General features: G+C 38.8%; 1 protein-coding gene across 2 annotated transcripts in view; it reads left to right on the top strand.

Moving 5' to 3' along the window:
* The window catches only part of DGKI (diacylglycerol kinase iota), a gene marked incomplete at both ends in the record, with an annotated part of 451,691 nt that overhangs the window by 273,781 nt on the left and 162,323 nt on the right, over positions 1-15,587 (top strand). For both annotated transcript variants that reach the window (XM_079711562.1, XM_079711561.1), the window contains 3 exons: positions 302-364; positions 4,159-4,232; positions 5,678-5,789. In XM_079711562.1, coding sequence (XP_079567688.1) covers positions 302-364; positions 4,159-4,232; positions 5,678-5,789 — 249 coding nt within the window. The remainder of the gene's footprint in view (positions 1-301; positions 365-4,158; positions 4,233-5,677; positions 5,790-15,587) is intronic.

Genomic DNA, 15,587 nt, shown 5'->3' with positions numbered 1-15,587 from the left:
GCCCAGCTGCTCCGTGGCATGTGGGATCTTCCCAGAATGGGGCACAAACCCATGTCCCCTGCATCGTCAGGTGAACTCTCAACCACTGCGCCACCAGGGAAGCCCCTATAGGTTATATTTTGAAAACAGAGAAAGAATTCAACTTAGCCTCTGCACTAGTTTACTTTAGATTCAGCAAAAGGAGAACTTGTCTTATATTTTTGCGTAACTTAGAATCACTAGGACCTGTCTATCATACAGAAGTAAGGATTTGGCATAACCATGCAATGAAGATTTTTTCTTTCTTTCTTTCCTTGTATAGGCAGCTTTTTCTGATTTCCTACAGAGAAGCTCTAGAGATTTATCCAAGCATGTTAAAGTTGTCGTAAGTATTGAATGTGTTGACTCATTTCATTTAAATGTAAAAAGCATGCCCCCTAACATGAACCCCAAATACCAGTTTATATACTTAATCAGTGGGCTGCATAGAACTTTAACTGAATTGAGTGTAGTTTGTTCGACCAACATTTATGAGCATTTAGTTATGTGTCAGGCGCTGTCTTAGTTGCTGAGGATGAAGTTAAATAAGATGACTGGCTTCACCACTGAAGAGACTCACAGTTGAGTCATGGGGAAGGGCACATAACTCTGGGCAGAACAATATAATAAATGTTGTTATTGGATTACTTATATAATATACTGGTGGCACAAAGGGAGAAATGAAAACTGCCCATGGTGCAGTCGGGGAAGTCATCAAAGGAATGAAGTTGAGCTGGCTCTTAAAGTAGAAATAGATGCTCACCAAACAAGTATCTTTATTCCCAGCCTATCTGAAGAGTCTCCATCTTAGAAAAATACTTTGATTTCATTATTTTGTGGTCATTCACTCTCCAGCCTGGTCAAGGTCCTTCACCACTTAAGAGATTTCTTTTTTTTTGGTGCTATTTCCTTCTGGGTCTCTATCCCAGGTTTTAGGGACACTCATCTTGGAGGCAAGGGAGATGGGAAGTCATTTTTTCTCTAAGAGATGTATTTAAAAATAACATATCATTGATTATGAAGAAATACAAAGTGTTTCCTTATAGTAAACAAATTAAAAGAGCGAATGAACATGACTTTGCTGTACATACCTGTATAAGGAAAGAGAAACATGGAAGATAGAGAAAAATATATAGATGGGAAAGAAGGAATGGGAATATAGTAATGCTTGAATTTATCGTGGAATAGATAAAGAATAGCATTTGTGACAGGAGGGGACAGGACAAAAGGTATACATGCAAATAGAGAGAAATATATGACCTTAAACTAATGGATTTATAGAGGAATATAGAGGAGCCTGAGAGGATACAAATTCAAATTTGTTGTCACCAATAAAACCTATAGGAGACATGAATCTCCTAAATCAGTTGAAACAGAGTTTACCACTAATCACCCTTGGCATCATTTTCAGATGTTTCAGTTCTCATGAAATACCAACGAAAAGCAAGTATCCTATAGCAGTAGCGACTTTTGAAAACTGAAATATTGCCTTTTTAAAGCTAGATACCAGAAAAACACATGGTCCATTGAACTGTGAAGATCTTGATTTTGATAAAATGATGGTTAGTTAAGTAGCAGCAACCTTGCCTCAAACTTCCCCTGTTTCTTCTTTGGCTGCCTTCAGCCCAGCCAAAAATAAACTTTCCCTCCTCTTGCCGTATTTTTCACATTATTAGGAACATTGCAGCACCTGCTGGGAGAGCCAGTGAGCGGAGGGCAGTGGCCATATTGAATGGTAATGGTGTCCACTGTTTAACTCAGCTGGATGGAAATTAAACTCTATGCCACCTCACCACTAGAAAGCTTTTCTCCATGCACATCTGGCAGTCCTCCTGATGAGAAATATCTCAGGCATGGTTGGCTGTATATCAGGGATTAAAAGAAGCTTGTAGAGAGGCCAAAGTGGCAGTCAAATAACTAGAAAAGGTTTGATATCAGCCTGTACATGTAATATTCCAGGTGGATTGGTCTATGTAATCATCTCTTTTTTTATGAAGAGAAAAAAAAACAATATAAACTAAGTCTGAACAATTCTGATTCAGTCCTAGGTCTATCTTTATGAGGTATATGACTTTGGGGGAAGCATTCAACCTTTCAGAAGAGTTTACTCTCCTCATCTGTAAAGCAGGCATAACAGCATATGCATTTGAAGCAACAGTTACTGACCATTGTGCTGTGACACAGAGGGACACAAGGATATTTCTACAGCGACATCATTGTATGTTTCCTGAGTGTGAGATGAAAAGGATGGGGGGGTTTAGAGCAATTAGATGTACACATAACAGCAGACCATCTTATCTTTGCCACAGGGTGAAGTCAGTGTTTCCAAGGTAATAGTTAATAATCTCTCACATGAATACTACACACACACACACACACACACACACACACACACACACACCCAGAGGACAGTAATGAAAACCTACATACAGCATTATTTTGTTCTACTTCACATGTGTTCTTCTAGTTTTGATGTATCAATGTGTGAGCTTGTACACAGGAAGATATTTTGTATGCACATATTTTCCTTTGTGTGTTTGAAGTAGGGAAAAAGTTGAAAACTGCCGCTCTATAGAGTTGTAAACTTTAAATGCAATAATATATAAGAAACTTTTGTAAAACTCAATATATTGTAAGGTGCCCATCCTCATAGAATTCAGTGAGTTTCCAGAATCGCTGATGAGTTTTTCAGGAGGAAAAAGTAGAAAATTTTTTTAGAAAATGAATTCTGTTCTAAGTACAATAATACTAAGTATAATTTTTTTCTGTAATGCAACAATACTGCTTTGCATGCTTTTAATGTATCACATGCTATTTTTTTAAAAGTTCAGTTGCTTTCAACACTCAATTTTGATCATTTAAGATGTCTACATTTTTTCTTCACTGGTAGAGCCATCTGTCACCTCATTTCAAGTCCTTAACTTGGGAGACCTCATGTTTATTTAAGTATCTGAGAGTGGTGTAAAAACACCTTCAATCAATGTCCAGAATTTGATTCCTATCTAAAAAACGTTTGAAAATACTTTGTTTATTTAGGATTGTAAGATTTCCCAGGAACAATTTTTGAGAATGCTCATGAAAAAAATTAGGCTGTGTTAAGATCAGCTGGGAGGAGAATGAGACAACCTTGACCACTAGCAGATTCATTTTACCTGGATTGAAACTCCCTCTGAAGCCATCTTTAGAAATTAGCAGGGAGCTTAGGAATGCTTTACCCTGTCTTCAGCAGAGAAGACAATGGGGGAAATTCTGTGATGAGGGTGTGAGGAGAGCAAATATAAAAGCAAGCTTTATACCTTTGACATTGAGACGCCTACAGTCATGACTAGAGTGTTCCTCTTTTGGCTTTTGTCACCAGTGGGAAAGGTAACCCCTTTCTTTGATTAGTCAGATGATGCTCTTGAGGAAAGTACTAACTGGTGAGGGAAGCCACACACAAAGGCATTGAGGCCAAGCCACCCTGAGGCTCTTGAAACCCAGGGTCACGGCCAGCTTCAATAAAGCGGTTTATCTCAGAAGACCAGTCACAGTCTGTAAGAGATTAAATTGATAAGAGCAAATCACTAATTAGTGATTGCTAATACTAATTTATAACAGATACTTTTAAAAAAGCATGCAGGGTATATTCCTTTTAAACAGCGTTCAAAATATCATGTCGAATATTTTCAAAATAAAAATTATCTCAAAATGCAAATAAAATAAATGGTCACATTCACGACTATTGTTTGAATCAGATGACTTTGGTAGAGATTGCTACTGCCTCAACTTGGGGATTCATCCTTTTTATTCTTTTAAACATTCATAAATTTTCTAATGTTGATACTACAAGCCAATTTATGCTATCCAATAATAATCCAAGGTTAAGAATGATGATAGTTCCTTTGATTGTGAGACCAGAGAAAAATCATTTTGGTCAAATGGCAGCTTTGTTTTTACATTAAATCAAAACAAATCCAAGCCCAGAACCCTGGGTCTGGGAAAGTTATAATCAGAATAAATTTTCAATCGTAATAATGGGCATCCACTTCAGCAGAGACAGGGACAAGGGGAAGACCATGGTACATGCTATTGTCACCCTAGTTGTCTTTTAGACTTGAGCCTACTTCAGAATCCTTGCTTTTTCTGCTTTGATTGTTGCAGTGTGATGGAACAGATCTCACCCCAAAGATTCAGGAACTGAAGTTCCAGTGTATAGTATTTTTAAATATACCCAGGTAAGCTCTGTTCATATTGTTTCCTTGGTTTGATGTGAACTCCATTTGACTTAAGGTTTTCTGCTTTCATTATAGAAAATTTCCAGGCACAAACAATGAAAAACAATTATCTTAATGGCTTATTAAGGGTTTTCGAGTCTGATAATTTTGTTCTCCTACTTGGTGTGTTTAGTGTTCTCTGTGGTATTTTTGTGTTTATGTGATACGGCATGCATGGTGTATACTTACCCACCCTTAAGAAGCCCAGGCAGCCCTCTGGATTGGAACATTTTAATGTAATTCTCAATTACTGACGCCTTCCATCCCCCCACCCTCCAGGAATGATAGACTTGAACAAATCCCTGTTCTCAGTTTCCCAAAAGCTATTAGGCAACCATCCAGCCTGATTTCAGCATGGAATTCATTCAAAATAATTGCCAGATGATTACTTTGAAAAAATAGGATCAATTAGAGTAGCATTTTCTAGCCAGGTTGTCAACTCTCTTTGGTGCTATTATATACCTCAGGAGAAAGGGATATTTAAGATTAACTAGTCTCAAAATAAGCATGTATCTCAGTGGCATCAAATTAGATTCTAGGCTCCCAAGCCAAGATTTTGAAAGGGGTGGATCTATGACCCTTTGTTATTTGCAAACCAGACAACTCAGACACAAAAATCCATGAGCAAGTTCTGTTTAGACTGAATTTAGTTGAAATGAGAATTGTGTGTAAATCTATGGCTAGGGAAATATATTACAGTCTCCTGATTACTTTTGGCAGTGCTCAATGTAGCCCCTTACATCCTATTCCGGAAGTATTTTCATTTTAGTTGTCGAAGTAGAAGGCCTAGTAGATTCTCAGGAAACATTGTTTATTAGCAATAACAATGCTCTTCTCTTTTTCTTCTTGCTCCTCCCCCATCCCCCCCTCTGGATTTTGCTCCCTCCACTTTTCAACTTCCTTGATTTCCCCTTCCCTTTCTAATCTCACCTCTTTGTCTCATCCGCTTTTCACTCCTTCTGTCCGCTTCAGTTACCTCTCCTTCGTCCTGGGGTACTTATTGCCTTTGTTCTGTGTATATTATTGATGCTTACCCACCTCAGTTCCATTTCCCTTTCTTATTGGCATGTATATGTCTCCCTCCAAGACCAAGTTCTGAAACCACCTATTGATAACTCACGGTATGTGATAGAAAGTAAGCATTTGTGAATTACAGAGTGAGACATGTTGATAAATAATTAGGAGAAAGTTGGGCTCCATGGGATGCTTTTGTTGTAAAATTTTGCTCCATTTTCATAAATTGATACTTGGAGGTGATAAATTCATTTTCTTTTTTATTGGGAGGTGTGAACCAAGAGTAGAAAGATGTGTGAAATAAACATCGGATCGAACTATAAATTAATCCCCAATGATAATCATGGGAAGACTGGAACAAATTTAATTCTGCTTTTACTCTTCTCTTGCAGATATTGTGCTGGCACAATGCCTTGGGGGAACCCAGGAGATCACCATGACTTTGAACCTCAGCGTCATGATGATGGTTATATTGAAGTCATTGGATTCACCATGGCCTCTTTGGTGGGCAATGCATCTATGTTATTGAAGTGTAATGTACTTTAGTCAGAGTTAGACTTTACTATTCATTTTATAGGACCTTGGTATAATGTTCTTTCCTGGCTTATCAACTCACAAACTTTATGCAATGTAGAGTTGCTAAGGGAAGACAAAAACAAAAAGTAATTCTTCATGTCACTAAAAACATTGATGCACATTTTTTGTTTAAACTTCAAAGATAAATGAATATTATGTGTTAATTATCCTGATGAATTTTCTACCAGAATGAAGTGGAAAGTTTTCATGCTAATTAACAAGCATTATGCCACAGACATATCCTTGATGCAGAAACCTTGCCATTTGATACTTTTTTGATTTGCTGAGTACTTGAGTGCTTAGATAAAAAGGAAAGTGATCATTTGCATTCATCCCCATCTTGCCTGCTTAAGCATAAGATGGGCATCTCCCTTATCACAAAATACCTGAATATAGAAGAACATCATTGTTGTGACATTCATGAATATTCAGTTGCACAGTATCGAGATCACCTTGCATTTTAATTTTGTTTGCTGGCATTAAAAAAGTAAACGTATAGTATAAGGTCAGTTTCAAGCAGGCTTTAGCCATGTGTTTCAACTTATTATTGAATGATGAGGAAACCAATTAAAAAGTTTGCTTATCATTTTTTTAGATTTTATTTATTATTTTTGGCTGCATTGGGTCTTTGTTGCTGCATACAGGCTTTTCTCTAGTTGTGTCGAGCAGGGGCTACTCTTCCTTGCGGTGCACGGGCTTCTCATTGCAGTGGCTTCTCTTGTTGCGCAGCATGGGCTCTAGGCGCGCGGGCTTCCGTAGTTGTGACATGGGCTCAGTAGTTGTGGCGCATGGGCTTAGTTGCTCTGCGGCATGTGGGGTCTTCCCGGACCAGGGCTTGAACCCGTGTCCCCTGCATTGGCAGGTGGATTCTTAACCACTGCGCCACCAGGGAAGCCCAAGTTTGCTTATCATTTTATCCGGTGTAAATCAGGCCACACTATCAGTTTGTAAAGCAAATTAAAATAAAGCTTCTACTTGCACTTGGCTAGCACTTGGTTTGTGCCATACCTATGCCTCAAAGCAAGAAGGTTGTATTTCTTGTCCTGAACAACCCAAAACAACTCTTTTTCACTCACCTTGTGAATTCCAAATGACTTTTCCTCCATCACCTCGAATTAGTGAGATTTAACAGAATACCCTATTATGATTATGGCAAGAATGTCCATCGCCTGAGATGGTGATGTTGCTTGTTACATGTGCCATGTCTACAATGAAATGGCCATTAGGTGTAAAAGATTGCTCTAGGATTGATCTAATTTTCAGAGTTGTAGCTCATATATAGCTCTTTCTCTCCAAAGGTCTTTATGCTAACTATAGGTAAAGACTCAGCCAAGAGCAAATAGGAATAAGTCCAGGTAGGGTATGTGCCAGGCAGAATTCTTGGAGGTGCCCAAGACAAACCTGGCCACATGTGTTTTACTCATTCATTTATTCACTAATCCAGTGACCATGTCTTGAATGTTTACCGTGTGTGAGAGCTTCCTAGTCCTGGCTGTGTGGTAGAAGGCTGTCAAGGGAATGTCTCAGAGAAGATGATCCCTTACCTAGGCTTGGGAGGGCAGGGAGAATATTAAGACACTTTCCCATTGCTCTCAAGATCAAAATCTAAATCTTTATCACAAAATTGAGTTTCTCTCTGATTCTCCATCCTTTCCCACTGCCCTCTTTGTTTTCTAGCTCGTTGCCTGTCAAGTCAAGTATAGCTTTGGACATCCCTTGCTTCTTTTGTACCACAGGGACACAGCATATGCTGCCTCTCTCTCAAATGTTCTTTACCCCTCCGTCTTCTATAACTTTTCAGTCTGTATGTGTGTCAGGTTCTCTTTATAGTCTTTTTTTTGGTTTGGGTTGTTTCTGCTTACAATTATATAATTAAAGTCTGAACAAGAAGGAGATGGCAGAGTGAAACTGGGTAATTAGAGGAGAATTTAATGGAGGGGCTCTTTACAAATAGTGCACTAGGTTTATGAGAAGCAGCAACGGATGGTGTTGTATTCCTGAGCTAAAGGTGCAAAGGCAGTCAGTTGTACCAGAAAGAGAACTATTTGGGAAAGACCACCTGTTAGGAGTAGTATTGCTAAGTGAAAGCAGCCGTCCTGTGCCAGCCTGGCAGGGAGAGGGTCAGGGACATCAATACAATTCTTGCCCTCCAGATCTTCTGCCGTTGTCTCCCTCTGGAGAAGTCTAACAGAAGCCGGAGGACAAGGGAGCCATTAATACAGTCTAAATGGGTCAGTTTCACAGGACAAAAAAGGAGCGCAGGGAAGGGGTGGAGTGCTGGGTGGGAGTGGCAGATGGTCGGGATCCATCACTCCAGTATATCTCTGGTACACAGCAGTGAGCCTGATACCTGTAATTGTCAATGAGTAAATGTGACAGGATGAATGAATTTTGCCAGGAGAAGAAGAATGGACTTGGCATGCTGGAAAAAGGGAAATTTACATACACTTGGTAGTATTAGAGATCATAGTCCTCTGTGGAGACTACAGTTAGTCTTATGTAGCATAAAGGTAGGTGAAAAGTGAGAGTGATGTAGGTGATGCTGGAGAGGCAGGCAGGGGTGAGATCACAAAGTGCATTATAGAATTTATCTAGGAGTTTTGACTTTGAGGAATTAGTAAAGTGTGTTTTTTTAATTAAAAAAGTTTTTTTAATGTCTTTATTGGAGTATAATTGCTTTACAATGGTGTGTTAGTTTCTGCTGTATCAAAAAGTGAATCAGCTATATGTATACATATATCCCCATATCCCCTCCCTCTTACATCTTCCTATCCCACTCCTCTAGGTGGTAACAAAGCACCAAGCTGATCTCCCTGTGCTATGCGGCTGCTTCCCACTAGCTATCTATTTTACATTTGGTAGTGTATATAAGTCCATGCCACTCTCTCACTTCATACCAGCTTACCCGTCCCCCTCCCCATGTCCTCAAGTCCATTCTCTATGTCTGCGTTTTTATTACTGTCCTGCCCCTAGGTTCATCAGAACCATATGTTTTTTTAGAGTCCATATATATGTGTTAGCATATGATACTTGTTTTTCTCTTTCTGACTGACTGCACTTGTATGACTGACTCTAGGTCCATCCGTCTCACTACAAATAACTCAATTTCATTTTTTATGGATGAGTAATATTTCATTGTATATATGTGCCACATCTTCTTTATCTATTCATCTGTCGATGGACACTTAGGTTGATTCCATGTCCTGGCTATTGTAAATAGTGCTGCAATGAACATTGTGGTACATGACCCTTTTTGAATTATGGTTTTCTCAGGGTATATGCCCAGTAGTGGGATTGCTGGATCATATAGTAGTTTGACTTTTAGGGTTTTTTTGGTTTTTTTTTTTTGTGGTACGCGGGCCTCTCACTGTTGTGGCCTCTCCCGTTGCGGAGCACAGGCTCCGGATGCACAGGCTGAGCAGCCATGGCTCACGGACCCAGCCGCTCCGCGGCATATGGGATCCTCCCAGACCGGGGCACGAACCCGTATCCCCTGCATCGGCAGGCGGACTCTCAACCACTGCGCCACCAGGGAGGCCCTGACTTTTAGTTTTTTAAGGAACCTCCATATTGTTCTCCATAGTGGCTGTATCAATTTACATTCCCACCAACAGTGCAACAGTGCTTTTCTCCACATCCTCTCCATCATTTATTGTTTGTAGATTTTTTGATGATGGCCATTCTGACTGGTGTGAGGTGATACCTCATTGTAGTTTTGATTTGCATTTTTCTAATGATTAGTGATGCTGAGCATCCTTTCATGTGTCTGTTGGCAATCTGTATATCTTCTTTGGAGAAATGTCTATTTAGGTCATCTGCCCATTTTTGGATTGGGTTGTTTATTTTTTTTTGATATTGACCTGCATGAGCTGCTTGTATATTTTGGAGGTTAATCCTTTGTCAGTTGCTCCGTTTGCAACGTTTGCAATTTTCTCCCATTCTGAGGGTTGTCTTTTCGTCTTGTTTATGGTTTCCTTTGTGGTACAAAAGCTTTTAAGTTTCACTAGGTCCCATTTATTTATTTTTGTTTTTATTTCCATTTCTCTAGGAGGTGGGTCACAAAGGATCTTGCTGTGATTTATGTCATAGAGTGTTCTGCCTATGTTTTTCTCTAAGAGTTTGATAGTGTCTGGCCTTACATTTAGGCTTTTAATCCATTTTGAGTTTATTTTTGTTTATGGTGTTACGGAGTGTTCTAATTTCATTCTTTTTTTTTTTTTTTTTTTTTTTTTTTTTTTTGCGGTATGTGGGCCTCTCACTGTTGTGGCCTCTCCCGTTGCGGAGCACAGGCTCCGGACACGCAGGCTCAATGGCCATGGCTCATGGGCCAAGCCGCTCCGCGGCATGTGGGATCCTCCCAGACCGGGGCACGAACCCGTGTCCCCTGCATCGGCAGGCGGACTCTCAACCACTGCGCCACCAGGGAAGCCCTAATTTCATTCTTTTACATGTAGCTGTCCAGTTTTCCCAGCACCACTTATTGAAGAGGCTGTCCTTTCACCATTGTATATTCTTGCCTCCTTTATCAAAGATAAGGTGACCATATGCGTGTGGGTTTATCTGTGAACTTTCTATCCTGTTCCATTGATCTGTATTTCTGTTTTTGTGCCAGTACCATACTGTCTTGATTACTGTAGCTTTGTAGTGTAGTCTGAAGTCCAGGAGCCTGATTCCTCCAGCTCATTTTTCTTTCTCAAGATTGCTTTGGCTATTTGGGGTCTTTTTTGTTTCCATACAGATTGTGAAATTTTTTGTTGTAGTTCTGTGAAAAATGCCATTGGTAGTTTGATAGAGATTGCACTGAATCTGTAAATTGCTTTGGGTAGTATAGTCATTTTCAGAATGTTTATTCTTCCAATCCAACAACGTGGTATATCTCTCCATCTATTTGTATCATCTTTAATTTCTTTCATCAGTGTCTTATAGTTTTCTGCATACAGGTCTTTTGTCTCAGGTAGGTTTATTCCTAGGTATTTTATTCTTTTTGTTGCAGTTGTAAATGGGAGTGTTTCCTTAATTTCACTTTCAGATTTTTCATCATTAGTGTTTAGAAATGCCAGAGATTTCTGTGCATTAATTTTTCATCCTGATACTTTACCAGATTCATTAATTAGCTCTAGTCGTTTTCTGGTAGTATCTTTAGGATTCTCTATGTATAGTATCATGTCATCGGCAAACAGTGTCAGCTTTACTTCTTTTCCAAATTGGATTCCTTTTATTACTTTTTCTTCTATGATTGCTGTGGCTAAAACTTCCAGAACTGTATTGAATAGTAGTGGTGAGAGTGAGCAACCTTGTCTCGTTCCTGATCTTAGTGGAAATGGTTTCAGTTTTTCACCATTGAGAGTGATGTTGGCTGTGGGTTTGTCATATATGGCCTTTTTAATGTTGAGGTAAGTTCCCTCTATGCCTACTTTCTGGAGGATTTTTATCATAAATGGGTGTTGAATTTTGTCAAAAGCGTTTTCTGCATCTGTTGAGATTATCATATGGTCTTGATCCTTCAATTTGTTAATATGGTGTATCACATTGATTGATTTGTGTACATTGAAGAATCCTTGCATTCCTGGGATAAACTCCACTTGATCATGGTGTATGATCCTTTTAATGTGCTGTTGGATTCTGTTTGCTAATATTTTGTTGAGGATTTTTGCATCTATGTTCATCAGTGATATTGGCCTGTAGTTTTTTTTTTTTTGTGACATCTTTGTCTGGTTTTGGTATCAGGGTGATGGTGGCCTCGTAGAAAGAGTTTGGGAGTGTTCCTCCCTCTACTATATTTTGGAAGAGTTTGAGAAGGATGGGTGTTAGCTCTTCTCTAAATGTTTGATAGAATTCGCCTGTGAAGCCATCTGGTCCTGGGCTTTTGTTTTTTGGAAGATTTTTAATGACAGTTTCAATTTCAGTGCTTGTGATTGGTCTGTTTATATTTTCTATTTTTTCCTCGTTCAGTTTCGGAAGGTTGTGCTTTTCTAAGAATTTGTCCATTTCTTCTAGGTTGTCCATTTTATTGGCATATAGTTGCGTGTAGTTATCTCTCATGATTCTTTGTATTTCTGCAGTGTCAGTTGTTACTTATCCTTTTTCATTTCTAATTCTATTGATTTGAGTCTTTCCCCTTTTTTTCTTCTTGAGTCTGGCTAATGGTTTATCAATGTTGTTTATCTTCTCAAAGAACCAGCTTTTAGTTTTATTGATCTTTGCTATCATTTCCTTCATTTCTTTTTCATTTATTTCTGATTGGATCTTTATGATTTCTTTCCTTCTGCTGACTTTGGGTTTTTGTTCTTCTTTCTCTAATTGCTTTAGGTTTAAGGTTAGGTTGTTTATGTGAGATTTTTCTTTTTTCTTGAGGTAGGATTGTATTGCTATAAACTTCCCTCTTAAAACTGCTTTTGCTGCATCCCATAGGCTTTGGGTCATCGTGTTTTCATTGCCATTTGTTTCTAGATATTTTTTGATTTCCTCTTTGATTTCTTCAGTTATCTTTTGGTTATTTAGTAGTGTATTGTTTAGCCTTCATGTGTTTGTATTTTTTACAGATTTTTTTCCTGTAATTGATATCTAGTCTGATAGTGTTGTGGCCAGAAAAGATACTTGATATGATTTCAATTTTCTTAAATTTACCAAGGCTTTATTTGTGACCCAAGATATGATCTATCCTAGAGAATGTTCCATGAGCACTTGAGAAGAAAGTGTATTCTGTTGTTTTTGGATGGAATGTCCTCTAAATATCAGTTAAGTCCATCTTGTTTAATGTGTCATTTATAGGTTGTGTTTCCTTATTTATTTTCATTTTGGATGACTTGTCCATTGGGGAAAGTGGGGTGTTAAAGTCCCCTACTATTATTGTACTACTGTAGATTTCCCCTTTTATGGCTGTTAGCATTTGCCTTATGTATTAAGGTGCTCCTATGTTGGGTGCATAAATATTTACAATTGTTATATCTTCTTCTTGGATCGATCCCTTGATCATTATGTAGTGTCCTTCTTTGTCTCTTGTAATAGGCTTTATTCTAAAGTCTATTCTGTCTGATATGATAATGGCTACTCCAGCTTTATTTGATTTAAATTTGTATGGAATATCTTTTTCCATCCCCTCACTTTCAGTCTGTACATATTCCTAGGTCTGAAGTGGGTCTCTTGTAGGCAGCATATAATCAGGTCTTGTTTTTGTATCCATTCAGCCAGTCTATTTCTTTTGGTTGGAGCATTTAATCCATTTACATTTAAGGTCATTATCAATACATATGTTCCTATTACCATTTTCTTAATTGTTTTGGGTTTGTTTGTCTTTTTAGGTCTTTTCCTTCTCTTGTGTTTCCTGCCTAGAGAAGTTCCTTTAGCATTTGTTGAAAAGCTGGTTTGATGGTGATGAATTCTCTTAGCTTTTGCTTGTCTGTAAAGGTTTTAATTTCTCCAGCGAATCTGAATGAGATCCTTGCTGGGTACAGTAATCTTGATTGTAGCTTTTACCCTTTCATCACTTTAAATATGTCCTGCCACACCCTTCTGGGTTTCAGAGTTTCTGCTGAAAGAGCAGCTGTTATCCTGATGGGGATTCCCTTGTATGTTATTTGTTGGTTTTCCCTTGCTGCTTTTAATATTTTTTCTTTGTATTTAATTTTTGATGGTTTGATTAATATATATCTTGGCGTGTTTCTCCTTTGAATTATCCTGTATGGGACTCTCTGTGCTTCCTGGACTTGATTGACTATTTCCTTTCCCATATTAGGGAAGTTTTCAACTATAATCTCTTCAAATATTTTCGCAGTCCCTTTATTTTTTTCTTCTTCTGGGACCCCTATAATTTGAATGTTGGTGCATTTAATGTTGTCCCACAGGTCTCTGAGACTGTCCTCAATTCTTTGCATTTTTTTTTCCTGCTCTGTGTTAGTTATTTGCACTATTTTATCTTCTAGGTCACTTATCCTTTCTTCTATCTCAGTTATTCTGCTATTGATTCCTTCTAGAGAATTTTAAATTTCATTTATTGTGTTGATCATCATTGTTTGATTGCTCCATAGTTCTTCTAGGTCCTTGTTAAATGTTTCTTGTATTTTCTCCATTCTATTTCCAAGATTTTGGATCATCTTTACTATCATTACTCGGAATTCTTTTTCAGGTAGACTGACTATTTTGTCTTCATTTTTTTGGTCTGGTGGGTTTTTACCTTTCTCCTTCATCTGCTGTGTATTTCTGTGTCTTCTCATTTTGCTTAACTTACTGTGTTTGGGGTCTCATTTTCACAGACTGCAGGTTTGTAGTTGCCGTTGTTTTTGGTGTCTGCCCCCAGTGGGTAAGGTTGGTTCAATGGGTTGTGTAGGCTTCCTGGTGGAGGGGACTGGTGCCTGTGTTCTGATGGATGAGGCTGGATCTTGTCTTTCTGGTGGGCAGGACCGCATCCGGTGGTGTTTTTTTCAGTGTCTGTGAACTTATTGTGATTTTAGGCAACCTCTCTGCTAATGGGTGTGGTTGTGTTCCTGTCTTGCTAGTTGTTTGGCATGGGGTGTCCAGCACTGGAGCTTGTTCGTTGAGTGGAGCTGGGTCTTAGCACTGAGACGGAGATCTCTGGGAGAGCTCTTGCCAACTGATACTACAAGGGGCTGGGAGGTCTCTGGTGGACCAGTGTCCTGAACTCGGCTCTCCCACCTCTGAGGCTCAGGCCTGACACCTGGCTGGAGCACCAAGACCCTGTCAGCCACACAGCTGGGTCATCCTGGAGAAGATGGAGTGAAGCCAGGAGAAAGCTAAAGGATGGGAGACCTGTCAGAAGGCTTGTTTGATGAAATCAGGCAAAGGTTGGTGACATTCTGTACCCAGGCTCTACTCACAAAGGGGAAAGGGGTGCCTCGGGAAGCCGAGCACGTGCTTCCACCTAAAGTGTGTTTAAGAATAAATACTTGTTATGGGAAAAGTTCAGTGTAAAAACAGATAGTATATTGGACCCTCATGTGCCATCCCTTAGCCTCTGTAATGATCAGTTCATGGACAATTTTATTTGTCCCCAGCTATGATCTCCTCTCTTATATTATTTTGAAGTAAGTCCCAGACATTATATCATTTTACCCATGAAATTTTCTGAATGTGTTTTTTAAAAAGTAAGATTTTCTTTTATGGATACAATCACAACATGTTATCTCAAAAATTAAAATAATAACTTCTGAATATCACTAAATACTCAGTATTCAAATTTTTAATTGTCTTGCAGATGTCATTTGTTTTCTTATGCTCTGTTTGTTTTCTTCAGGATTCAAATAAAATGCATTCACTGTGATTGGTTGGTATGACACTTAAGTCTCTGTAGGTTCCCACCCACCCATCTGTCTCTCTCTCTCTTTTTTTCCCCTTCATTTATTTATTAAAGAAACCAGGCTATTTGGCCTGTACTGTGCTGATAACATCCCCAAAGTCTCAATGACGTGTTCTCTCTTCCCTGTTTCCGCCAAGTTGATATTTGGATATAGATTCATCAGACACATTTTTCCCAGATCTCTTTTGTAAGTAGTGTTTTATTCTTCCAAAAGAGGATATGTAATGTCTCGTTCTCTCTCTCTCTCTCTCTCTCGCTCTCTCTCTTTCTCTCTCTCTCGTTAACAGTCTTTGATGATCAATGTCTGCATCCAGGAATCATCAGTGGTTGCAAAATTGTGATATTCTACTTCTATCCTTCTTCATTTATTAACTGGAATATGTCTCTAAAGAGAAATTGTTTTCTATTCCTAC

Source organism: Hyperoodon ampullatus (assembly GCF_949752795.1).
Source record: "Hyperoodon ampullatus genome assembly, chromosome: 9".
NCBI classification, from domain to species: domain Eukaryota; kingdom Metazoa; phylum Chordata; class Mammalia; order Artiodactyla; family Ziphiidae; genus Hyperoodon; species Hyperoodon ampullatus.
The sequence above is the reverse complement of the archived record's forward strand: the minus strand, read 5'-3'. Positions and strand labels throughout refer to the sequence as shown.